The following is a 26969-nucleotide window of genomic DNA, read 5'->3' as shown; positions in this document are numbered from 1 at the left end:
ACACTATACTGTTTCATAATTTTGCACATGCTGTTTCTTTCACATGAAATACAGGCCCCACTTTTAATATGCCTGGTCAACAACTATTCAGCCTTTAAAACCAGATGAAATATAGCTGTCTCTATAAAGCCAATTACCTTCACCCTAGTTCTTCATCCATATTGTACAGTTTATCTTTTTTAGGATTTATTCTGTTTTCCATTCTGAGATTGGAAGACTGATGAATACAAGCTCCATTAGGACAAAGACTTTGTTTTGTGTCCCAAGCGCTTAGCACAGAAGTAAAGATTTGTTGAATGAGTGCATGAAAGTAAAAATAGGAGTAGTATTTTACTAGTTACCTTGAATATCAGATTATGTTTCCCTTCCACTGAACACAACTAGAAAAGTATCTTTAGCTTTAGCTTTTTTTGCTTTGGCTTAAGTTTTAATCTTACTAGATAATGTTATATATTCACATCATGCTTTCATTTTATCCTTAGTTATGTTGTCCTCCTATCTTATATACCTGTACTGTAAATGTACAAACTTATAGGGAACTCCTTGTGTGGCCTCTTGAGTGTCTCTAGGTTCCTTTTTCTTCATGAATAGCATCATTGATGATGACTATTTGGCAAGAATTGTTTTCATAGCCTCTTAACATGCTTACTCTTTCCCTGTTGGTGTTTCAAACCCAGAGATTATACTGAACCACTTGCAGTCTTCCTAAAATTCTGTGTACACTTCCATTGTTTTTCCTATGGCTTGTATAAATCAACTGGAAGATTACATGGTTGTTTTCTCTTATCAGTCTTTTTACTTCTGCTTGCTAATCCAAACTTCCTTGGTCAATGGAATCGACTAGGTCACCAAGGCACTAAATAATTCCAGTGTACAGCTTTTAGCCAAAAATAGGAATTCCAGCATATGTCTATATAGTTGAAGCTGTACTTTGTAACTATCTTGCTTCTGGCCTGGTTTGGTAATCTGTAATCTGATTTATCCAAGTCTTACTAAAATGCAATTTTAAAGAAATCTTGTATTTTATACTAACCGAGTATATATAAAGCATTAGAAGTTTTGTGACAAAATTCTTTTACCTGCATCCATTAATGCTAGGCTTCCACAACATGCAGATGCCATAGAAGATGATCCTATAGAAAGAGAAATACTTTATAGTATACTGCTTTTTAAATTAAAATGTATAAAATTGTTAGTATTGGTTATTTCCTTAAAAATATTCAGTTATATAAAATTCAATATTCTTTCCTTTTTAAAAGCACTTAAGGCAAGCTCTCCTAAACCAAGAACTATAAAGCTGCATAGTCCAATATGGTACCTATTAGCTATATGTGGCTACTAAATTTAAATTAACTGAAATAAATTCAGTCTATCAAATGACAGCACAGGAATTGAGAACTTCCCTTATCAAGAGTTATATTAGCTAGCGGTGCCAGAGATTCTAATTCTAAGAATCCTCCCAGAAGAACCAGCATGCCTCTTTTGTTGCTTAATCAGAAGGCAGTTAAGATACAGGACTTTGGCTCTTTTACTGGGCCATAAGCCATAGCCTAGTCACACCCAGTAGAGAACAGAAAGTCTCTAGTTTAAATTTTGAGCATGCTTTGGGTTTCTTTCCTTTTTTAAAAAATATCTTATGACCATTTGATCAATGTCTGCTACATCTTTGAGAACTCAGTATCCTTCCTGCCTTTAATGACCATACCTTGCTTTGACTTTTGGACTGATTTTTTTTTACTTCAAATTGACCTTTTAACCTAGCCTTTCTCTGTGGTGTCTTCTTCTATTTGTGATACCTTACAGGTGTTCCCTGCCTAATGGATCACCTGATTTTGGCCCTTCTCGTCAAGCTGACCTTGCTCTGTGGTTTGTTTGTAAAAATAAAGAAAAAATAACCCAAACCGGATCTCATAACAGATATATAAAGAGAAATATTTGTTTTATATTGCTTTCAAAACATCTAACAAGCTAAGAACAGAAATTCAGACAAGAATACAATTAACTAAACACATTTTTCTCTTGCAGTGGGTTTGGGTACTGAAGTATTAAGCAATGTAACATTTGTCATGAAAAATTAAGAATATAATAAGGAGTTTGGTCTCTTTGACTAGGAAAAATATATTTCAATACCATACCATTTGACTCCAGGACTTCAGATGTGACTCTTATGGTGAAAGGAAAATCTTTGGGAATAACAGGATACAAAGCTTTCTCAGCAAGAGCACCTAAATGAGAGTAACAAATAATAAGCAAAAAAATGTACTAAGTCCCTGTAAGGATACCATATAAGTTTACAGATTTGTACTCACCATGCCCAAGTTCTCTTCTGTTTATACCAGTGACTTTGCCAATTTCGTTTGTTGCATAAGGAGGAAACTTTAAAAACAAACAAACAAAAAAACCACATACATATACAACTGACATGGAAAGATATCCAAGATATAGTACCAAAATAATAAAACAAGTTACAATACTGCAAAATTCCATTTTTGTTAAAAAAAATAGTACATTCATATATATACAGAAAATGTCTGTATATATATGAAACATATATATCTAAAACATATACCAAATTACTAAAATTAGGTACTTCTAGTGTGTATGTGAATCAGGGTGGAAAGTGGATGGTTTTGGGGATTCACATCATAAATTTCTATAATGTTTAAATTGTTAATAATGATATATTTTTGTAATAAGTACAAATACATATATATTTTTTAAAAATGCACATTGAGGAAATAGAGATCTTTTCCAAAAAGTTTTACTTTAGCCAGAGGTTGCAAACTTTTATTTGACCAATATGTTAACTTAAAGGGATATAAATTAGTTGTGATCATTTAAAAAATTAAGAAATTTCCCATAAAAATCTGGAATTCCAGTTTCTTTAACAAAATATTTTTAAGGAGTAATGAAACATGAATCTGATCAAGCCTCTGGATCTTGCAGTCGATTTGCAGGAGATAGGACAGAAGAATATCAGAATGTGCAATCAGCACCACCTAGACTGTGGGGGAACTCTTTAACAGACAGATTATAAGGAAAAGAATGTAATGGAGAAATCTATGGATTAAAAGAGACCTAAAGAAATATCAAATTTTTAAAAATGGACAAGACTAGACTATAGTATCTAGTAATGTACACTAGAAACACAAAGAAAGAAGTGATTATAAAACTTAGGAGAATAGTTACTTTTAGAGGAAGAAGGGTGTTGAGATTGGGATGAAAAACATGGAGTGGCTTCCAGGGTGAATGGGTGAATGGCAACATTCTATTCTCTAACTTAGGTGGTAGTTATGTGGGTGTCTGCCTTATAAAAACTCAGTAAGCCATCCTTTATTTTATATGGTTTTCAGTATCTGTATTTTATTTTATAATAAAAAGGTTTTTTCAAAAAATGAGAAGATAACAATAACAGGCCTTATCTATCTCCTGCTCCCTCCCCCACCTCTTTTCCCAATATCAGCTAGAGCAGCATTTTTCACAGCTGCCCTTTTAAAAAAGATTGCCATGTGCTCTTTAGCTCATGACACAGGAAGTGCTTCTGTAGCATCTGGTATATCTAGAATAGGATATTTATAAGGGATTCAAGACCTGTTAGAATCATCAGGTTTATGGATATTCTCTAGCATATATTAGATGAAATGTTCTTTATTAATAATAGCAAGTTCACCAAAATTGAGATGCGATTCTGGGCAGCCAACAACAGTCCCTCAAAGGTGAAATGACTTGCTACTTTACACTAGCCTCCCAACGTGTATGCTTTAAATACTAAAATTAGTTTTATATGTTGTATCTGGTCCTTTATGATTAGTTGTGAATAAAGTCAATCACAAACTCAATTATATATAAAGTACTTTAAATAAAAATATAAATATTTAAATGAACTAACAGGAAAAGGTGATTTTCCAGGTAAGGTATTTGAAAAGCCTAACTTTTGTTTGACACATGTGAACAAGTACAACTCTTTTTTTTCTTTTTTCTTTTGCCATTTGTTCCACAAACATTTATTTGGCACCAGATGTGCCAAACATCATTTTAGATTACACAAGAAAATGCAACAGAGAACAGACAAGGTCTTTAGTATTTTAGAATTTCCATTCTTGTAAGGATTACAGATTCGATGAGCTATAATAAAAGTACAATATGTAAAATAAACTTAATTGAGCATATATCATCAGTGGAAAGTGCTGGAAAAACATAATAAAAAAGCTGGGAGAGGATAGAAAGTGTTTAAGACATGCCTAACGCCAGTGATTTCAAATTCTTCTTCAAGCAAATTTGAAAGTTTTTTTTAATTAAAAAAAATTTTTTTAAGTATAATTGGTATACACTATTATATTGGTTATATTAGTTTAAGGTATATACAGGTACAACTCTTCCTTCACTAAAACAATATTGTCTACTATACTTTAATGTATGTATACTTTTATGTATGACTCAGACAGGAAGTTGATTGGCAAGCTACTACTTAACTCTCTAAATCTCTTCTGTATGCAATAAAATAACAGCTCCCATATCCTCCTTAACAGATATATAAAACTAGCACAGTAAATGTTAATGTTAGAACCCAAGTAGTGGGTATACAGGCATTCACTGTAAAGTTCTTTCAACTTTACTGTTTCCTGGAAATTTTTCATAACAAGATATTGGGGAAAAAATTCACCTTACCTCATAATGCAGCATGAAATTTTTATCTTTTATCCCACTACAAACAAAAAGCATAATGTTATAAACATCATAGCAGTTACAAACAAATTTATTTTAACGAACAACTAAAAAAGGGAGTTGGTCTGTAACTGAAAACGAGGAGAATTAGAAGAGTGAACGTCAGAGATGGTATTTTTTTCTGGGGCTTATAAATGAATTCTACACAGATTTAGGAAAAAAAATTTGCTTTAATTATAAGCACTGAAATATCCAGATCTGAATACTAAGATAGTAGATACATATTTTTAAGCATTAACTATTGAAAGAACCCTAAATGTTATAAACACATTAGTTAAATCTCAGAGTTATGATCTTTCTCCCAGTCAACATGTGAAATGAAAATCAGTAACTAAAATGATATAGCTGAGAGCAATTAGAAGATCTGACAAGCATCATTTTAAGGTTGAAAAGAGAACTGTTGTGACTGTATCTAGAATGGGGGAAAATAAGGATGAGAAAAAACAATTCGTGGAAGCAGGAAATCAGGTTTATCTTTAACCAAGGAAAAGACAGGCATATACAGGGTCTTAGCATAAATAGTGCCCCCTTTGGGTTGGATTGCAAAAGGTACCTCTCAGTGAGGCAGAGCCCCGTGGTCTTCCAAAACCCTTAACCAGGGAAAGGGAAGCAACTCTGTTAGGCACTGAGGAAAGAAAGAGCTATGTGGCTGTGAGTCCTAGGACTCTGATGCAGTAATGCTGGTGGGGACTGTAATATAGATTCTTATCATATAAAATTGATCAAAATGGTTTTACTGCTAACTTTTTAGGAACAGAGGAGGAGAACCAAGTACTTTTGAACACAAATTCAAATGTGCCTTAGGATTAGATAAGGTTTATTCATATATTAACAGCCTTTTCAGCAGCTGGGACTCCTTCTTACTTATTTGCTCTCTTCTTTATAATAGAAAAACCTATCCATTCAAGATTGCCCAGAAAATCTGCCCTAAGGAATGGTTCTAGAGACAGAGAATAAACTAAATGTACCCATATTAAAGAATTAAATTCTTTACCAGTATTCGTTTGAACCAATGAGTTACAATATAGCACAAAAATTCCCTTGAAATTACTATTATATAAACAGAAAAAAGTACAGAGATATAGGTTTTTAAAAGTAATGCATAATAATATATCACATGAGCTTCAATTATATAGTAGAACATCATAACCATCTAAAGAACAGGGGGATGCGGTGGGAGGAACATAGTCTCAGGGACCTGTGGGACAGTATCAACTTACTTTATAGCTGTTATAATTCGGTCCGACTTAATACTGGATTCTAGTGAATCAAATGTAACAGTACAAAAAACCTAAAGAAAAAACAAAATTCTTTATGCTTTAATTTACTAACAACAAATATAAAAATGAAACATATTTAAAGAACCTAATTAGCTCTTAGAGACATGGGATAAATACAATCTATACAAAGCTTGCCATGGTATTTACTAGAGTAAACATTTGTTAATAATCCAAAGGTGTAACATCACAAAGACTACATATGTAAAGCACTGTACATGGAGTGCTAGGGGAAGAGGACAGGAAGAGGAAGGAATATAAAACCTGACCATAAAGAAAGCCTCATTAATGTTATCATAAAATAATTTCATTAACTGCAATTTTGAAGTTTACTGAGCTATTACTGTCATCAAAAAGTGAAATTATATTCAAAACTGAAAACAGAGGCTTGCATAGGAATAAATGGCATTAACATGTAAACAAATTACATGCAGGAGAAACAGGAATAGCTGTGTGACCAGCACTGCACAACAGGCTTAGCCAATAAAACTGTTTTTAAAAAAAAAAATCAGTCTTTGAAGAGACATAACATAATCCAGAGACTCTACATATCATTCAAAATGTCCAGGATACAATCTACGAAAAAAAAAAAGAGGAAACAGGGCCTATTCTCAAGAACAAAAGACAATGACTAAAGACCGACTCTGAGCTAATTCAGATGTTGGATTAACAGACTTTCAATAGCTATTAAGGACTTTCAAAAGTTATTATACCCAAAGAGATAAAAAAAAAAGAACAAATGGAAATTCTAGAACTAGAAAATATATTATCTCATAACAAAAGGAGGTGATAGGAGTCAGTGAACATGAAGACAGATTAATAGAAATTGCCAATCTAAAGAACAGGGGGATGCGGTGGGGGGAACATAGTCTCAGGGACCTGTGGGACAGTATCAAGAGGACTAAATATATGCATGCAATCCCAGAAGAAGAGAGAATGAGGTACAAACAATATTCGAAGAAGTTGTGGCTGAAATTTTCAAGTTAAATGAAAGACAAATTTACAAGTCAAGCTCATGAAACTCTTAGCAGGTTAAATACAAAGAAAACTACACTTTTCATACTGCTGAAAACCAAAGACAAAATCTTGAAAGCACCCAGAAGAAAATAATAAATATTACAAGGAACAATGATTTGAATGAGTCTTGACTTTTCAGAAAATGGAGGAAAAAAACAGTGGAATATTTATAAATGGTAAAAGAAAAAAATAGAAACCCAGAATCTTTATCTAGCAAAAAGATTCTTTGTACAGAAAAGCAAAATAAAGACATTTCAGATAAATGAAAAGTAAGAATTTGTTATCAGAAGACCTATAAGACAATACTAAAGGAAGTCTCATCAGATTGAAGGGAAGTAAAAATGTATTTATAAACTTTGATTTGCAATGCCACCTTATATTCAAAGGGAAAAGTGAATTTTAGAAATAGTGTTGTAAAACTGGCTCACTCTGGAGGTTTTCACCTCAGACCATGTATAGGAATAAATTCTAAGAGATTAGTGGTCTAAATTTGATAGCTAAAACTAGAATGTTAATAGAAAAAGTAGGTGCTTATTTTTGTGACTTTGGGGTAAGGAAGGATTTCTTAAATCAGACTTTAAAAACACAAACCACAAAAGTAAAAGAGGGAAAGATTAATTACATTTAAATGAATGATTTTATGTTTCTTCTAGACATATAGTAGGGTACCACAAGCAAAGTTAAAAGGCATATGAGAAAGAGGGAGATGATATGATATATACACATTCTGGTTATTGTAAAGGATTAACATTTAAATATATAACAAGTCACTGAAAAATAGCAGGAAATAGAGAGTAAACCATATTGAAAAATGAAAAAACATTGGCCAAAGGATATAAACACTTAATTCACAAAAGAGCAAACCTGAACCAGTGCCACCACTTTGCTCAGCTCTAGGGATACTATGTGAAAACAGTGCTCTAGACTCTAGAGGTGTGCGGCCCCACAGGGCATGGTGTACCCAGTGACTTTATTGACTGGCTATTATATAATGATGCTTAGCTTCACTCATAATGAGAGCAATACAAATGGAAACAATGACATGCCACTTTGTATTTATTAGATTGGCAGAATTAAGGAGTGATTAATATAAGAGGTATAAAGCATAACACCATACGCAAGACAAGAAATACACATATATGTTAACTATAAGAGAATGGGTGCCTCTACAGGCTAAATGGAGAAAACAAATGAGAGTCTTGAAGAGACCAAGAACAACAATATGCCATAAACTAAGGTATATGAATGACTAAATTTTGTGTACCTCAAAAAAGCTTTTCAAAATGTTTTTAAAAAATCAGATGCTAATCTGGACAATACATTCCATAAGATAAAAACCTATAGCATCTACATAATGTATTTCTATTAGATCTACTTAAGCAATCCTGAATCAGCAAATGTAGCTTTTTATATATATATTACCTGCGTTTGTCCCCTTTGAAATAATGCTGATCCATGAAGAATTTTCAACATATCTACCTCACAATTTATATTCCTAAGTGAAGTCAAATCTCGACCATCGCACCTATAGTAATAAAGGAAATAAGCGTGTAAAGCAGTGTTGGAAATGAGAAAAATCACATATTATCTTTTTATCCCTACCAGGAAATTCTCAAGCCCAGATACACATCATAATTACCTTAGAACTTTAAAAACTTTACCTGGCCCCACCCTAAGACCAGTCTCTGAATCAGAATCTTAGGGGTTGTGACCCATACACATATATTGTTAAAAAGCTCTGTAAGTTATTCTTATGAGCAGTCAGGGCTGTGAAGCACTGCTCGATATACCAGGCCCACAGAGAGACAGTCAGCCACATCCACAAAATCCACACACTCTTCAAAAGGTACTCATTTATAAAATAAATATTGTAGTTCTTTCTTGTTAACTTAAAAAAAAAAGTTTCTTTCTTTGAGAAAGTTAGCCACTTTCAAGGCAACTTGCAGAGAGAGTCCCTGTTTGAATTCCATCAAAAAGGATATGTTTACCTTTTGTATTCATTCAAAATAATACTTCTAAAAACCTCCTTTGCAACAACATTGAAGGACTCTATTATTTCATATGACTCAACTTCTGGAAATTTTTCTATAGAAGGAAAACAAACCAAAACAAAGGTTTTCTTTTTTTTGGAAGGTAGGATTTCTCTTAAATTCACAGTCTCAAATCAATTAACTACGGAGTTAAACTAAGGGAGTTCACTCTGCACATGTACTTCTCAGGCAAACAAAGCAGATAAATCAAATGTTCTCAAGTAGAAGAAATACAACAAGTATTATACCTTAAATGTACTGTTATTGGGAACTTAGTTTGCTTTCTACCAGAAAGAACAGTGCTTTGAAATCAGCTCTCTATTGCATTGTTACCTGACAAATCCAGCCAACTGTATTATGTATGAAAAGGTCTGACACTTTTAAGAGTAGTCACCACTGTTTTGCCTGAGGAACTTTTATCTTAATCTGCAAATAAAGGAATAATTTTCTTTACGTATTGCATATCCCTAACTACGTTTCCCCCGCCCCCCTTTAATTCCCGCACCTCCTCACTTTTACCCCTGACCTACTGATGTTGCGTCTCCCCTTAAGAACTGGATCTTTGAAGGCAGGGTGTCTCCTCCCACGCACACAAGGCCCGCCCCAGGGGCCCAGTGCCCCAGGCCCAGCACACTGGGGTATGGTCCATGGCTCCACCTGGGGTGCCAACCCAGGACCTTCTGCGTGTAAAGCAGACTTGCTAACCACTACACTATGGAGCCACCCCTAACCTACAGAGTTTTTTAATTAACATTTGTCAAGTTCTTTCATGAACCCAATACTTTATGTGTGTTTTTTATATGTCTTTAATCTTTATAATAACTTACAAAGTAAATTCTATTGTTATCCCCATTCTACAGAAGAAAAAACAGGCCTAATGGAGATGGAGAAAATTCCCTGAGATCACACAGGTAGTAACTGACACAGCTGTGATCTGAATACAGATTTGTCTGCCTAGGCTTATGCTTGTAAATGTTAAGCCACTTTACCTTATCAGTTGATTTATGCCAAGTTTTAAGCAGTGTTCTCTCAAGCATTTGATTTATTAAATATAACTTTAAAGTAATCAGAACATAAGAAATGGCCACAGAAAGATATATTAAGTATTGTATCTTCATCAGGCAAGAATAATTTTAAATATTATACTTTAATATGAACTTTTATGTTTTAACTAGATTGCATTTGGAGAGGAAATAATAAGACATTTAAAATATGATCCTATGAACCCAGAGTCATGAAGATATTATGTATAATATAAACACAAAATCACTTTTCTTTTTAAATAGATGTTATACAACTTCTCATTCTTAATAGGATGAAAATATAGTAACAGCAAACTTTTTCAATGGCAGTTACAGGTAATGGCCTTACTATCAATGCTAACAGCAGAATTTTTATCTTAAAATAATTAGGTGAGAGGTTATATGTCTGTTAGTAGAAAAATTAACAAGAACTATAAGTCATGTTTGGTACACATTGTTAGTGTGATTGGTATCTATAATAAAATCCTTGCTTAATAATTTCTAGAGAGCTAAATTATCTAAAATTTAAATTTCACAATTCCACATGAAATAATAGCACCAATTAACATTTATTGAACACCTGCTATATGCCAGGCAAGATGTAAATTATTTATTCATTTAATCCCCATAAACTGAATATTATTAGTATTGCAATTTCACAGATTAAGAACTAAAGAATTTTAAAGACCATCTTCCGAGGCTTCAGATGACAGGTAACAAGGATCCCTCTTAGAGTATAAGAATCTAATCCAGAAAAGATCAGGACCATTTCACATTCAACATTTACTGGCACCCACTCTGTATGAGGTGCACTACTGACCACATTCATAGACATTAATTTAACAGTAACCTTGGGATATATTATTATCACAAGTTTACTGAAGATAAAAATGAAGAGCAATGAGAATAACTGATTTCAAGGTCTCATACATCCAAAAACTTTTAAGTCTATTGTTTAAAATATTTTTTTAATTAAAAAAAAATACCTTTTAGTTGTTCCTCTGTATCTAATCTTATCTTATTAACAGCTTCATCTCTGGAAATCTGAAAGAAAGTTGAGGTTCAGTTTAGATGCCAACATTTAACATTTCTATTTTTAAATTATTTTACAATTAACACATTATAATAGTACTCAGGTTTCTCTAATGGGTAGTGTTCTCTAATAGATTAGAACTGGTTACTGATTTATAAGAAATACTACCTGTTTATGAATTCATTCAAATATATTTACACAAGTCCCTAAAACTTATACTAATCAACAAAAGGAGAATGGAGAAGCAAACAGCTAGGCTTTTCTATAGTTTTCTGTTTAGAGATTTCTCATAAAAATAGGGCTAACATTCATAAACAATTTATGTGAGATATGACAAAAAAGATTTCCCAGAACAATTATTTAAGACAATATCCAGATATACCTACTTTATCATGTTCATAATTTGTAAACACTGCGTAGAGTCTTTCCATGGCGAGTCTATTTTAAGACAAGATAAATATCAGCATAATATTTGGAAACATGAAGCAGTGTCTATTACAAACAAAACTAAAATACTTAAAAGCTAAAATAATTAATAAACATTTCACGAAGCATTAAAAAAATATATTTATTGCCCTTTAACAATGCTAATCTGTTTACTGTTTATAATACGATACAGAACACAAATTTCTTTCTCCTTGTCAGGGGGAATCACTCACAATGGTACTTCTTTAATCATTCAATTTCTTTCATCTTAGATTTTTCTTATACTTTCTCTTAACCACTTTTTTGCTGTTCTTTCTATTCTAGCTGTTATTTCAGGTAACTCTTGTTGGGAACAGTTTATATAACAGTTTAATCTGACCAATAGCTGTGAGACTGATACTAAGAGAAATATTTACTTATTCAATTTAAAATAAAATGAAATAATTTTCTGGTGATTCATTCATATATACTGAGTGCCTGCCTATGTGCAGGCATTGTTGTAAGTACTGGGCATACAGAGGTGTTTATACCTGATTTTGAGAACCACAGCGGTTTCCTTAGATATTCAAATATCTTCTGCTTTATTCTCTTTTTCTTGACATAGAGAGGTAATGCCGATTATTTGAATCTTGACAAATAAACTCATTCCCTCTTTCTTTTGAGATTCAAATCTAGGTTACTGAAGAGGTATTTGGGTTTATCCTTTTTAAAACATTAGACTGGTATTTATGGTAATGACCCTTAAAATAGAAGGGTGCTATTTAAGAAGTAATGCATGAATAGGGCTTCCATGGGAAGCTTTTTTCTGAGAGGAAATTACATCTGGTGACAATTTCATAGTTTCTTTTGTTCTTACTTATGCGTGTGTTTCACAATCTCTGACGAAGGGATAAATAACTTCTGAGGTGTCCTCTTGGTAACACCAATTTCTTTTACCAACTGCTGGATGCCCTGAATTATTTGTTGTGTATATTTTACTCCCACTTTGATAGCATGGCAAAAGTCCTGCTGTAAAATGTTCTCTGCAGAGGCTTCCAACATGACTATTTAAAGAAAAAAAAAAAAAGATTGCTATTGAACATTTCACCAATATAGCATTTTCAAATAACATGACATGACATAAATTCTACAAATCAATTTTATTAGATGAATAAAGAAACCTTGATATGTGAAGTTGGGTTTATAGTCTTCTTAAATTTAATGAGGGAATTCTCATAACGAAACTGAAAAGAAATGCATATTTTTTATAATATCTTTATTAGATATAATTCAAATGCCATAAAATTCTACCTTTTAAAGATACAATTGCATTGATTCTTAATATGTACTTAGTGAAATTTTAAAATATCAGCGCAGTAGGTGTCCAATAAATGTTTCCTGTTTAACAATTATTTGATGTTACCTCCTACTTAATTCTGTCATTGTCACATTGTCTGATTCTTGCACAGGAGGGAAAATCTTTGCAGTGATACTGTTTTAAGTAAACCTACTAGAGGACACTAGCTACTACCATAAAAAGGTTGCTTTTGTGGTTCTGTAACAATAAGACTTCTATGCAAAGTAGGGCTTTTAGCATGGTATCTCACTAAAATCTGCTATTCACCTTTGGCCTTGGTTTTTGCAAGGCTGAATAGAGTCCTGCCAACTTGTGTAGCATTCCTGGCATTTTTCAACTTGTACAAAGATCATGTAATGCATAGTTAGCATCATATCTAATAGTTTAACCACATCATGTTGACATTAAGATTTATTATTATCTAAAAAGTCACTTCTAAGGCTTCTAGGTATAATCTCGAATGAAAAAAATCTTCTTTGCTTTATAAGTTGGAATTCTATCAGTCAATAGAAACAATTCCAACAGACCTGTGAAATTAAAACAGAAGATCTAATATTGGTGTCACTAGAGTCCTGGAAAGAGGAGAAAGATGGCAGGACTGAAAAGTACTGGGGTAGAAAAAACAGCTGAAAGCTTCCCAAATTTGGCAAAGATACAGACGTACAGATAGATTCAAGAAGCTGAGTAGACCCAACATAGGGTAACTCAAAGAAAGACACATCATAATTAAGCTTCTGAAAACTAAAGACAAATAAAAAAGTCTTGAAACCAGCCAGAGAAAATTGACTCCTTACTCATATGGAAAAAGCAACTCAAATAACATCAGATTTTTCATCAGAAACCATGGAGACCAGAAGTGGTATAACATTTTTCAGGTGCTCAAGGAACAGAACTGTTAACTCAGAATCCTATACCCAGTGAAAATATTTAGATATGAAAGAAAAATCAAGACTCTCAGGTGAAGGAGAACTAAGAAAATTTTGTCACTGGCGGACTCACCCTAAAAGTAGTTCTCTAAACAGAATGGAAATAATAAAGGAAGAAGCCATGTTAAGAAAACCATGTTAAAAACAAACCATTTAAAAAATGGACAGAGGACCTGAACAGACACTTCTCCCAAGAAGACATACAAATGGCCAACAAACATGAAAGGATGCTCAACATCATTAGCTATTAGGGAAATGCAAGTCAAAACCACAATGAGATACCATCTCACACCTGTTAGAATAGTTGTTATCAATAGGACAAGAAATAACAAGTGTTGGAGAGAATGTGGAGAAAAAGGAACCCTCATACACTGTTGGTGGGACTGCAAATTGGTACAGCCATTATGAAAAATAGTATGGAGGTTCCTCAAAAAACTAAGAATTGATCTACCATATGATCCAGCAATCCCCCTACTGAGTATTTACCCCAAAGACTGGAAAGCTCATATCCGAAAAGACATTTGCACACCGACGTTCATAGCAGCATTATTCACAGTGGCCAGGACGTCGAAACAACCAAAGTGTTTTATGATTGATGATTGGTTAAAGAAGCTGTGATACATATATACAATGGAATTTACTCAGCCATAGAAGAGATGAAATACTGCTATTTGCGACAACACGGATAGACCTTGAGATAATCCTGCTAAACGAAATAAGCCAGACAGGAAAAGTTGAAAACCAAATGATATCACTTATATGTGAGATATAAACCTAAAAGCAACAAACAAACAGAGAATCAGGGACATGGACAACAGACTAGTGGTTACCAGAAGGTGGGGTGTAGCGGGGAGGGAGGAGATAGATGGGGTAAAGGGGGTCAAATATGTGGTGACAGAAAGAAATCTAACTATGGGCAGTAAACACACAATGCCATATGTATATGCCTTACTGTTGAAATGTACACCTGAAACTTACTGGATTTTGTTAACCAGTGTCACCATAAAAAAAAAAAAAAGACTACCATCTGATAGTTTATGCAGTCTTTAGAGTATCATTCTTCCATTTAGTGAGCAGTAAGTGAGAATAGCCAGCTGAAAGGCTGCCTATGGCGTTTCTATGGCAAGCCATACATGAAGATCCTTAGTTCATTCCTCCAATGTCCACTTAAAATTAGAGGGTTTAAACTCTAAGGCAGATAGAGGCTATATGACCATTTAAAAGCAAGTTTATATCTGTGCTTTAATAATAATAGCAGGTATAAACTGTATGACTATTAGTTATTATGCTGGGCACTTTAGAAACCTTAACTCTAATCTTCACAACAACTCTGTAAAATAGCTAAATCAATTTACTAATTGAAACTAACTTTAAGCAAAAAAATATTTCAGATGTAGACCAAGAGAATTTTACACATAAACCAATGCTTTGCTCAAGGCCTTTTCTGGGATACTCAGAAATGATGTAGGAGTCATCCATTATTCATGGCTTCCCAAAATCTTGGGAATACTCTCTCTAAAGTGTGATAGTTCTCTACAGTATGAATCCCCCTTCTGGAGGAAGAATCCAAAAACCATTTTCCTTGCCTCTCTGGTAGTCAAAAATGCAGTCATGTGTCACAGTTCTGCCCAATGAGATGTAAAGGGAAACTATTTTGTAGGGACTTACTGGAAGGCTTTTTTTTTCTTTTTTTTTTTTTTTTAAAGGTGAGGCAACTCTTGGTTGACCTCACAGATTGCAAAGACCTTGTCAGTTTACAATCCCTTATTTTTTATTTTTTACGCCTATAGCACCTGGTCTTCCTAGGTGGTTTCCCATCCAAGTACTAACCAGGCCCAACCCTGCTTAGCTTCCGAGATCAGACTAGATCGGGCTTGTTCAGGATAGCATGGCTGTAGAGGAAGGCTTCTTAAAAGGGAGGGGGACTCACTCAGCTGGCACACATCTTTTTGCTATTCCCCTCCTCTTTCTTCCTCCTCCCTATAAGTCCAATACGTTGGCCAGAGTTCTGGTAGCCAGTTCATAAACATGAGATGAGGGTCACACCTTGAGGATAGCAGAGCAGAAAGCTAGACGGAATCTAGATTGCTAAACTCTCCAGGACTCACTACCTTTGAATTTCTTTTACCTGATAGAAAAATTCCCAACTTAAGTTTTGTCATTTAGTTTAATAACACAATCCCTAACTAATATGTAGATAACATACGACTCCTGTTAAATGTGTCATACAGTACCTAATTCTACTACTGACCAGTAGTCCAAAAGAAGCTGGAAATGAGGTGTTTCACACATTAATTGCACAAAAAAAGCACTAAAAGTTTAAAAATTTACATTTCATCAAAAGGTACCGACATAATAAGGACCTATTTCAAAAAGTCTCAGATATCAAATGCCATGTAGTAGAATAAACTGATAAAAGAGACCTTAATTAATATGTCCAAGGTTATATGACTAACATGTGGCTGATGCTGGGTTTCAAACCCAGGTCATTCTGACTTTTAAAGCCCATATTTCTTCAATAGAACCCAGGCCCGATTTTTATTCATGCAATTATGATATTTCTCTTACAAGGAGTAAAAGTGATCCAGGGCATTTCTTTTACTTTATTACTAGTTGTCCACCTCTGAAATAGGTCACTTGCTGTCTCAGAGGACATCGGATAGGCTTAAAATGACTGAATTAGCTAAATTAACATTTTTAAACTAATAAAATAATTTATTATCAGATTTAGAACTTTAATTTTTAGACTAGCTTATCAATCTAAAAATAATTACTATCTTGGTACAGATTTTTGTATATTTCAAAGTTGTATAATATTCTATAATTATAGGTATTATCTGATATGAAGCAAGAGCACTACCAAAATAAGGCAGCAATAAAACAAAACAAAAATCTTTGACTAACAGATAAAACATACATACAAAAAAGAGTTTAAGTGCATTTTTAATAAGCCAGAACTTGTAAGTAAAATCCAGAACAAATGTAGTACGTACTTACCAATTTGACTTTTAGGTGCTCCAGCAACCACTAAATTTAAAGTACTAGAAGACATTTCTTTTCGTGTTGGGTTAACAACACATTCTCCATCAATCATTCCTATTCGTACTGCCCCTAAAATATATTAAAATATTGGTAATTGTTTAATAAAAACTCTAGGGTTTCAAGACATTCCAGCGATGGCTTCAGTTCAATCCCTATCTTCAATTGTGACAACAATAAAGTTCATAATTTTACCATGATAGTCAAAGCCCAAAGGGCATCCTACCCTACCTTACCTCACTGGATCACTCTGAGTTGCTCAAATATACCGTTTCTCCCACACCTTTGTGATTATGCTCATGCTTTTCTGGTCTGCACTGTACTTTCTCCAAGGCAAATGCTTACCATCTGATCCTACTAAGGTTCAGCCTAAATGCTGACTACTATGAGTAGCCCACTTGACAGACTTACCTTGTAAGAGTAAACTAACTCTTCTCTATCATTTCCTTAGCACTTTGACTATACTTTTATAATACTATTTATAAATAATTACTTGTGTTTCCCTTACTTATAATGAAAGGAAGAGCTGCCTCATTCATCTTTGAATTGCTGGTGCTTAGTCTGCCTTTGTTCCTTCAGCATGTAGCTCAGTATCTGGCATTTAGGATGCTCAATAATTATATACTTAATGAATCATTTTTATATTGCATGGTTACAAATTATAAGAGCTATAAATATAAACATATGTTTGTTTAATCTTGAAAGAGTATATACTCATGACAATTTTCCAATCCTCAGAAGAGGTAACTAAGAAATCAAAGTAGCTTGGGACACAAAATCCCTAAAACCATAACATATTGCTATCAGAAATAAAATCTAAGGCAAGGATGAAAATGTCTCAAAGAGCTGAAAGAAGTCTTAGAATATCATCTAATTCAGGATAATAATAAGAGATAAAAAATCAGAGCCAATAAATTTATGCCCTTGCTGTAACATGCTCCCTAGGCATTTCTTCAAAAATTATAATTGTTTCTTGTTTTCAAATCCTAACTTACCGATAGGTCCATTCCAAGGAATATCTGATAATGAGAGGGCTACAGAAGCTTAAAAAAAGAAAAAAAAAATAAGAGCTGAAATAAAAATATTTCATTGCTTTTTAAAAAATTGACAGTGATAATTTTAATCTCTATTTTTATACTTACCACCATTAATTGCTAGGACATCAGGTTCATTAACACCATCTACTGCTAACAAATTACAAAGGACCTGGTACAAGGGAAAAATTCAGAGCACTTAACAAAATATACTTGATTTGAGAGGATTATCATTTCAGTTAACATCTTGGCGTAAAATATAGGAGCATTACATGGTTAAAAGCATGGGTTTTGTAGTCAGACCCCTTAATTCTTACTATCATTTAACTACATGTTTGACCATAGGCAAATTACTTAAGCCTCAAAAGTTTCCTCATCTTTAAAAGGAAAAATAATAGCATCTTCCTAAAAGGTTCTTATGAAAATTACTGGCTATACTGTGTGTAAAACATGTATAATACTGGGCATGTTGAAAGTATTCAGTAAATATTAGCTATTTCTTTTACGTAAAAACATTGTTACCTCTTGTTTGTAAGCACAGACAAAACAAACCAATGAATATTTTTATACTGCAATAAAATGCCTATATCTTACACTTAAGAAAATAATTTCTTGAGGCAGTGACATCCTTGTAAAGGCATATTTGCCTTTACTTTTTTTCCAAATAAATAAAATAGTTACTTAGGAAGTAGTATAAAAATTCATTAAATATTTCTGGTTCATCTAGAAATAAATAAACTTAAAGGAGACCCTACCTGTGTATCATAAAAGTAGCCAGCTGGAAAGAGAGGTCTAATTGAACGATCTGTCAAAAGAAAAAAAGAAGAGATATTAAATAGTACTGACAGAAGTTGCTTTACAGTTCAAAATGTTTTCCCTATTAAACACCAGGCTAAAAATTAATATAGTATGTCAAAAAAAAAAAAAAAAAAATCCGCTTAGAACTGATTCACTGAAAAGGACGAAAGTAAATGTCACTGCTTCAATTAATACACACCGTGACCTAAAAACAAAAGATAGCAGAGCAGGAGCACTCAAGTCTAAAACTGGGGAGCAACTTTTCTTTGGGGTTCCATAGGTATCAGTCATAAGCAGAGGAAAGAGGCTTAAGACTAATAGCAGACCAAAAGAAAATCCTTCTTTGGTATTATGTGATTTAAAAATGCATATAAACAAACTAGCAGTTTCTGGGTAGAAGAGCTATAAACTACAAATGATCCCATAATATTTAAGGATGTCAAAGATTTGAAAGATTATAGGCATATTTCAGTAGCTGATGAATACAGTGCTTTCAGGAATTACTATACTAACCATGAAAATGAAAATTACTAGGGACAGGTTCAACAGAGTAGAGGTGTGGGCCATGGAATTTATATGTTCAATATAGATTCATTCATTTAGTCAATAAATACTTATTGAATGCATATTTTGTGCCAGGCAATATACCTGATATAGAGGATTCAGCAGTGAACAAGTTTCTTCTCTCAAGCAACACACATCTGAGATACAGAAGTAAATAATCTTAGTGGTGTTAATGTAATGAAAGAAAATATGAGAGATATTGTAGAACACAGAAGGAAGAGATACTAACAGGCTTATCAGAGAAGGTTAATGCCTCTATCTTAATATCTTACCTATTACTCGACTAGTAAGAATTTCTTTATCAGAAGATCCAATCTCTCTTCTAAGATAGTTTGTGGGAATTCTACCTGCTGCAGCGGCCTTCTGTCTATAGTCAACCTGAAGTAGCAATGAAAAACATGAAATTCATTTGACTGCTTTTTATAGTAACAAACTATTTCTTAAAAACTATTTATAATGATGCTAAGTCTCCTAAGGTTGCTGATAACATATTTCAGATTAAGAGTGGAGAATAATTTATTCACTTTTAGCATTTTTTATCACTTAGGGAAAGGAAAGCTGATAGAAATGTTTTGGCAAATTGATTTTTAAAAAGCCTTCCATTTAGCAGTTAGATGACTACCTAGCGTCACTACTTCCCACAGTAGCTTACTCTGGTCAAGTCAAACATTTTCTTTTTTTATGTGAACTCTGATAGATATAACTGCATAACCCTTTTCATAATAGAAAGACCCATAAGATCGTAATGAACTTTTTACTCTTCAGCAAACATATACTTACAGATTCATTCTGAAGGGAAACCTACAAAAGCAGTGAATTCATTTTTTACCCAACATTGAAGTACTCATGCACTTCTACTGTTCTTGTCAATTTATGAACATGAATATTCTGAAGTATGCTAACTACTAATATGAGAATTGCTTATGATGCAATGAATTTAAATTCTTTTAATTACTCAGTATCAAACAACTACAGAAAATTCTTTGTTGTGGGATGTTTACATTTTGTACTCACTAGACAGTGGACAAAAATATAAATTCTATATTTATGCTATACGGCAGTTCAGTTAAATCAGCAAATACTTACCACCAAAGGCATGAACTGGGAAGGTGAAGGTTTTGTTTTACTGACCGCTGTGACCATCACCGCAGTGTCACCTGACTTAGTTAAACACAAACAACAACATGGGTAAATTCCTTCAAAATCAGACATTAACATCCGACTAGTGACTAAATGATTTCTCACTCCAGTTAAACCCCAGAGAAAAAAACTGTTATCCCATGAACCAATGATAATAAAAATAATTATTCACAAGTAGTCCAATCTTGATCCCTTCTGCATGATCATGATCATGATCTGCATTAGAATAGTCACTGAGCTTTTCAAAGGCAATAAAACTAAATGAAAAAAGGCTCCCTGATAGCTTAGTCACATCCAATCATATTTTCTACTTCTTACAAGGAAATTTAAGCTATGCATATAGAAAAACTTCCCAAGTATTACTGTTGCAGAAACCAGTAAAATCACTTTCCTAGAAAAGCATTATAGAATTTATTAATGGAATAAAACAATCTCAAGTTTAGAAAAGATCTTAAAGGTCATTTAACATATCCAGTCCTCTGACTCCCTGGTTATCTGGAATGGTTCTGAAACTGGAAATGGTCTGAATTAATTTCCAGTACCACAATTTTAAGAAGTTATATGACATTGTAAAAATATTCAGTACCAGTCTCCATAACCACTTGTAAGATGAGTATGTAAAAAAACTGGACTTTTTACCTGTACTACAGCAGAGCCATCTGCAAATCTGGCCAATTTTCCAGAGGATATTTCTAATTTTCTGTTTAAAAAGTAAAAATTCAGTACAAACGGAAGTCATTAGTCTAATTCCCAGCTTAGTATAAAATAATCAAAGATTCCAGCAGAACTAAAGGTACCAAGGCCCACACAACCCCACCCAGCAACAAACAAAAAAGAGACAGAGTTCATAATCACTATGAAAAGTACAAGGAGAATTTGAGAGCTGCTTAAGGAAAAATACAGAAATCAAGGCATAGGAGTAATCTGAATGAGAGATAAAGATTATTCTCACTCAGAAGCTCTCTTCCTAACTAAATGTTAATTCCCATTTACCACCTTAGTTTATTTAGTCTCTTGTCATCTCTTGCCTCGTTGGCTAAAGTAGCCTTTTAACACACAAATTGAATCATTTCCCTACTTAAAATCTTTTAAAATCTCTCTATAGCTTTCAGGACAAAATATATACTCACAAAGACCTTTATGTTCATCAGTGGCGCCAAGACAAATCAGTGGGGGAAAGAAATAGTCTTTTCAACCAATGGTGCTGGAACAACTGGATATCCACATGCAAAAGACTTAATAAGTTGGACCCCTTCCTCATACTATAAATTAACTCAAAATGGATCCTAGACCTAAGCATGAGAGCTAAAACTATAAAATACATAGGAAAAAACATAAGAGCAAATCTTCATAAACTTCTAAGTCTTCTTATATATGACATCAAATACACGTGACAAAAAAAGGTAAATTGGAATTCATTGAAATTAGAAACTTCCATGTTTCAAAGGATATCACCAAGAAAGTTAAGAAAGGTGGGGGATGCTGATGTTTGGGGAGGCTATGCATGTGTGGGGTAGGAGGTAAATGAGAAATCTCTGTACTTTCTCTCGATTTTGCTGTGATACTAAAACTGCTCTAAAAAATAAAGTCTATTTATAAAAATAGAAAACCGACAGAAGATATTTACGAATCATATATCTGATAAAGGACTTCTATCTAGGACATGTAAAGAATTCTTATAACTCAACAATAAAAAGACAACCCAGTTTTAAAAAATTGCAAAGGATTTCAATAGATGTCTCTCCAGAGAAGATCTACAAGTGGCCAATAAGTACATGAAAACATGCTTAATATCATTAGCCACCAGGGAAATGCAAATCAAAACCACAATGAGATACTACTTCACATCTAGTAGGCTGCTTATGTGTTGGTGAGGATGTAGGGAAACTGGAACCCTCGTGAACTGCTAATGGAAATGTAAACTGGTGCACTTGCTTTGGGAAATAATCTAGCAGTTCCTCAAAAGGGCAAACACGGAAGTACCATATGACCCAGCAACTCTACCTTCTAGGTATATACCCAAGAGAAATGAAATGAAACATGCAAAGTTTGCATATAAACATTCATAGCAGTATCATTCATAATAGCCCCCAATTGTCTGTCAACTGATGAATGAACAAGCAAAATGATATACAGTAGAATATTATTCAGCCATTAAAAAATGAAGTACTGATACATATTACCATATGGATAATCCTTGGAAACATTATGCTAAGTGAAAGAAGGCAGTCCCAAATGACCACATATCATATGATTCCATTTATATGAAATGCCCAGAATAGGGAAATCCATAAAGACAGTAGATTAGTGGTTGCAGGGCTGTAGGGTTTGGGGAGAAGTGGAAAGTTACTGCTAACGGGTCAGAGTCTTCTTTCTTAGTAGATGAAAATGTTCTAAAATTTATTATGGTGAAGGTTGTAAAAGTCTTTGACTAAAAACTATACTAAAACCACTGACTTTTGTACATTCTAAATGGGTAAATTGTATGGTATGTGAATTCTGTCTTACTAAAGATATATATGTATATGAAATAGGCGGCATTGTCAGGCTTATTTCCCAGTTTCTGCAGAGAGTACAAAAAGAAGTCACTGAGGGCTTGAAATAGACCAGCAAAACTTGTCAAGGAGCCCATAATTCATGAAAGAGTATGGTGAAGCCAAACCAACTCAGTGACTTGTGAAAATACTTAAAAAGATGTTTAGTCTTATGAGCTCAGCTTCAAAAACATTCTATTATAGTCCAATGCTGAAAATACATAATACACCCACTTACATACCCCTAATGCCTAGCCACAAGTAAGAGTAGTTATTCTATCACACGTCAAAGGGATGAAGGGACAATCCTTAATATTTCCACCCATTAAATGCTTTTATGCCAGAAGCCAGAATTCATGAAAAGCATACTTATCTATTCAGTTAGACTCATTTTGTTAAATTTGAAAGTCAGAACAAAGCATGTACATTTGTACTATCAAGTCCTGACCTTGAAATGTTATGAATTTTATTTTAACCACAAGAAATATTTGAGGAATTCTATTTGGGTTTCCATTATTGTTCAACACAGATGTTATGATGACAACCTACAATAAAACTGTATCCACTGACATACCGAATGGTGAGGTGAAGAGATAAAGCAAGAGCTAGAATAGTAGGAATGAATGACATGCCTCAGAACCAGTCACACTGTAGCATTAGGCAGACTCATATCAACCTATAACTGAAATCAGTATTAAGGTTTTATGTGGTAAAATGTAAATTTGGGGGTCTTGAAATTTTGTTTAATCCTGAATGAGAATATGCCACCAGTACTTCCTCCAGACCTGCCAGTAATTGGCATTCTATCTACTAATGTGAATTCTGAAGGGAATTCACCTTCTACCTGTGAGGGGAAGTGGTGGGGGTGGGGTGTGGGGGGGGAAGGTATCACTAAATAGAGAGAAGTGGGCCCAAGATACAGAGAAAAGAGCAAAGCTATAGCTCTGTTCCACCACTGGGGATCTTGCCCCAGAGTTTTTGAGATTTCCCACATATTCTGTTGAACATCCCCAGTGATAGTCAATCTTTTTTCTGTGATGGTGATATGATTTGTAGAGGGGACCAAGAGAAGGCAGTAGAATACAGAGGTTAAGAACATGGCTTCTCTCTGAATAATGGGAGGCTTCATTGGAATAAAGGGACTACTTCAGACTGCAGATGACACATACCACTTCTTCTCAGGTTTCATTAATAAAAACCAGTCAGTCATACTGCCCCATCTAGACTTAGGGTCTAGCAGTGCACCAAAGAAAAGAGCACAGGTACTCATAAGCATGAGCTAAGGGGTGGACTACTAAGATCAACAGGAAGAGAAGTAGAGCCAGGAAAGCACTGTTAAGCTTCTAAAGCTAACAGATTTACTTTTGGGGCTGACTCAATCAGTGAGAGAAAACAGGTCTGCAATACCCCATGTTCTCAAATATTCATGCTTGGATTTATGTATTATTCAAACACCAAATCCTTCTACCTTCTTTGTTCTCTTTGTTGATTCTACCCAGTATCTCCTTTAAGGGTCCTAGGCCTCCAACTATATAGTTCTATGGTCCTACTTTGGTGACTGCCCTAATTCAAACTGTTTTCCTTCTAGGTGTATGCAATTCATATGCAAAAAAACAGGTGTTTACTTTCCATTATATTTTACAATCTCAGCTAGTGTTAACTGACCTATGTAATTTTTTCCTGTCCACGAACTTTTAGTTTATTTCACGGTTGATTTTATCTCTTACCAATTTACTTGCCAATATTTTCTGTATTAAATATCTCCAAATACTACATACAAGATTGATAACACATTAGAGGACTCTGGGGATTGGAACTGGGTGACTATAGTACTATATAGGAAGATTTTTGAGCCTTTAAAATGTTGAACCATGTGAGTGAAAACCTAATCAAAAAATACTTTTAAAAAATAAATAATAAAAAGAATAAGATGAGCAAGGAAATACTATTGGTGGAGAGAAGAGTGGAAGGCGGTAGCTGAGCAAGTAAGAAAGGGAAGAGAGGAGCCATCTGCTATAATAAGTAGAACTCCAGGGAGAGAGATGCTTAAAGAACATTTTTAGAAATATTTGCAGAATGATGTAGAATGTAAACCACCTTCCTCCAACTTCCACCAAGAAAAATTCAGAAACACAAAACTAAATAAACACCACACACACACACACACACAAATCCCTGTATGGTTTGGCCTCTGCCTATGTCTTCTGGCCTCACCTTCATTGCTAAACTCATATTTCACCTTTTTCTTGATTCATGGTGAATTATTTCTAGCTACTCAAATGCACTCTTCCACCTCTTTGCAATTGCACTTGCCATTTCATCACTACTTCCTCCTCGTCCTTCAAGATTTACCCTCAATGGCAAGTTTTAGAGAGGGATAAATATGCTTCTCTGCTCCCTTAGTTAGTACTCTGTCCATACCTCTCCCACAGTGATTTTTCCAGGACTGAACTTGTGTTTATCTTACTCCCTCATACAATGCCCTGTATATAGTAGATACTCAATAAAAGCTTGTTGAAAGGAAATCTAAACAGTTGCCTTAAAGGTTATTATGAATATTAAATACATATCTGAAAAACACAATAGTATACAACCTCTCAGGGCACTGTAAAGAATACATTATGATAACAATATAAAGTGCATGGTACACAGAAGTCACCCAATAAATGTTGCACACAACAAATTCATAACATAGATAAAAGAATTTATTTACCCAGCAGGTATGATATTTATGAATCTAGTTGTTACAACACATGACACAAGTTTAAAAGAAAAACTAGCTTCAAAAGAGGTCGTTTACTAATAAAAGGTTCGATGTAGATTATTTATGGAAAACTTGGAGGGCAGAGGCTGATTTTGTTGCTTTGAGTCCTTAGTGCCTAGCACATAGTAGGTGTCTGCTGAATGAAATGTTCTGGGGCATTTCTTCAGAGAAGAATTTTAAGTTTTTGAAGAATGTAAGAGGGATCCTCTCCCTCAAAAAATCAGAATCAAAGATTGCCAGAAGTGGAAAGAGCCTTTGAAATCATCTTGTCTAGGGGTCAACAAACTATAGCCTGTTTCTGTATGAATGTGCTTTTACATTTTTAAAGGGTTTGTAAACACACACTAATATATGACATATAATATGCAGCCCACAAACTCTAAAATATTTACTCTCTGGCCCCTTACAGAAAAAGTTTGATCTAGTCCAGTGTCCTCATTTTGTGAAGTCAAAAAGTGGTCAAGTGATTTGTTCAAGATCAGTCATTCAGTAAGTTAGGGAGGAAGGCCTGGATTCAAAACCAGATTTTTCAGCTTTTTGTGTGAACTATGGTAAAAAAACAATTTTTAAGTACATGTAAGAAATGTAGATGTATATAAAGTAAGCATTAGCAGTTTTATTATTTTAAAAATGATTCAGGTAGAGTTTTTAAAAGTGATTTTAGACGTGAATTCTGGCACAAGTACCCCTGGAAGAAGTATGGGCTTTGTAACAGAAACACAATTTCAAAATCCACTTAGTTTCATAGTACCAGCTTTGTTGACTCTGAGAAAGTTACTGAACCATTTCTGTGCCTGTTGTATTACCTATAAAATGGGGGTAATAGTACTTTTACTGAAGGTTTAAAAGAGTGTCATATAACTAGTGTTCAATAAACTGTCATTTCCCTTCCCTTCATACCCAGGGTCATAGTAGCCACGCTTTTAGGCAAGAAATCGGATTGGTGACGTAGGTATCCATTGTTAGCCCATTATCCCGAAGTGATTCCAATTTCAGAAGTGATTGCCTATTTCAGAGCGCAAAAGTCTCAAAATAAGGAGAATGGAAGTAAGGTAGACTCAGCTGTAGAAAGGAAGCCCGGAACTGGGAAAGAGGTCGGATCAAAAGGCAAAGGATGCGAGGCTGAGAGACAGGAAGGAAGGAGGAGGGTGCCGGGAGACAAACTCCAAACCCGAGAGGGAAATTTAGGTTTGGGGTAAATAGGGGAATGAGACTTAGTTTGCCAGATTCCTACCCTGGGAGATGAATGTACTCGGGCTGGCAGAATAGGATGCCTTGTGAAAGGACAGAGAACGCACGTCGTC

At 34.1% G+C, this 26969-nt stretch overlaps 1 protein-coding gene and 1 pseudogene across 3 annotated transcripts in view; both read right to left on the bottom strand.

Moving 5' to 3' along the window:
* Window positions 1-26969, bottom strand: part of PNPT1 (polyribonucleotide nucleotidyltransferase 1) — a 37140-nt gene that overhangs the window by 9992 nt on the left and 179 nt on the right. The window contains exons 2-19 of one of the 3 annotated variants that reach the window (XM_011363945.2): window positions 26073-26211; window positions 21007-21067; window positions 20314-20388; window positions 19500-19605; window positions 18621-18670; window positions 17974-18037; window positions 17827-17874; window positions 16790-16903; window positions 12387-12573; window positions 11491-11542; window positions 11058-11115; window positions 9008-9104; window positions 8442-8544; window positions 5946-6016; window positions 4669-4705; window positions 2310-2376; window positions 2136-2225; window positions 1080-1133 (exon numbers count right to left, since the gene is read on the bottom strand). In XM_011363945.2, the coding sequence (XP_011362247.1) occupies window positions 1080-1133; window positions 2136-2225; window positions 2310-2376; window positions 4669-4705; window positions 5946-6016; window positions 8442-8544; window positions 9008-9104; window positions 11058-11115; window positions 11491-11542; window positions 12387-12573; window positions 16790-16903; window positions 17827-17874; window positions 17974-18037; window positions 18621-18670; window positions 19500-19605; window positions 20314-20370 (1255 nt within the window). In that variant the 5' untranslated portion in view covers window positions 20371-20388; window positions 21007-21067; window positions 26073-26211. The remainder of the gene's footprint in view (window positions 1-1079; window positions 1134-2135; window positions 2226-2309; window positions 2377-4668; window positions 4706-5945; window positions 6017-8441; window positions 8545-9007; window positions 9105-11057; window positions 11116-11490; window positions 11543-12386; window positions 12574-16789; window positions 16904-17826; window positions 17875-17973; window positions 18038-18620; window positions 18671-19499; window positions 19606-20313; window positions 20389-21006; window positions 21068-26072; window positions 26212-26969) is intronic. The other 2 variants (XM_023532856.1, XM_011363944.2) reach the window with 2 other exon arrangements.
* On the bottom strand, window positions 15574-15692 carry LOC111742338 (annotated as a pseudogene).

Source organism: Pteropus vampyrus, unplaced genomic scaffold (assembly GCF_000151845.1).
Source record: "Pteropus vampyrus isolate Shadow unplaced genomic scaffold, Pvam_2.0 Scaffold91, whole genome shotgun sequence".
NCBI lineage: Eukaryota > Metazoa > Chordata > Mammalia > Chiroptera > Pteropodidae > Pteropus > Pteropus vampyrus.
Note: the sequence above shows the minus strand (reverse complement) of the source record. Positions and strands in the feature narration are given on the sequence as shown.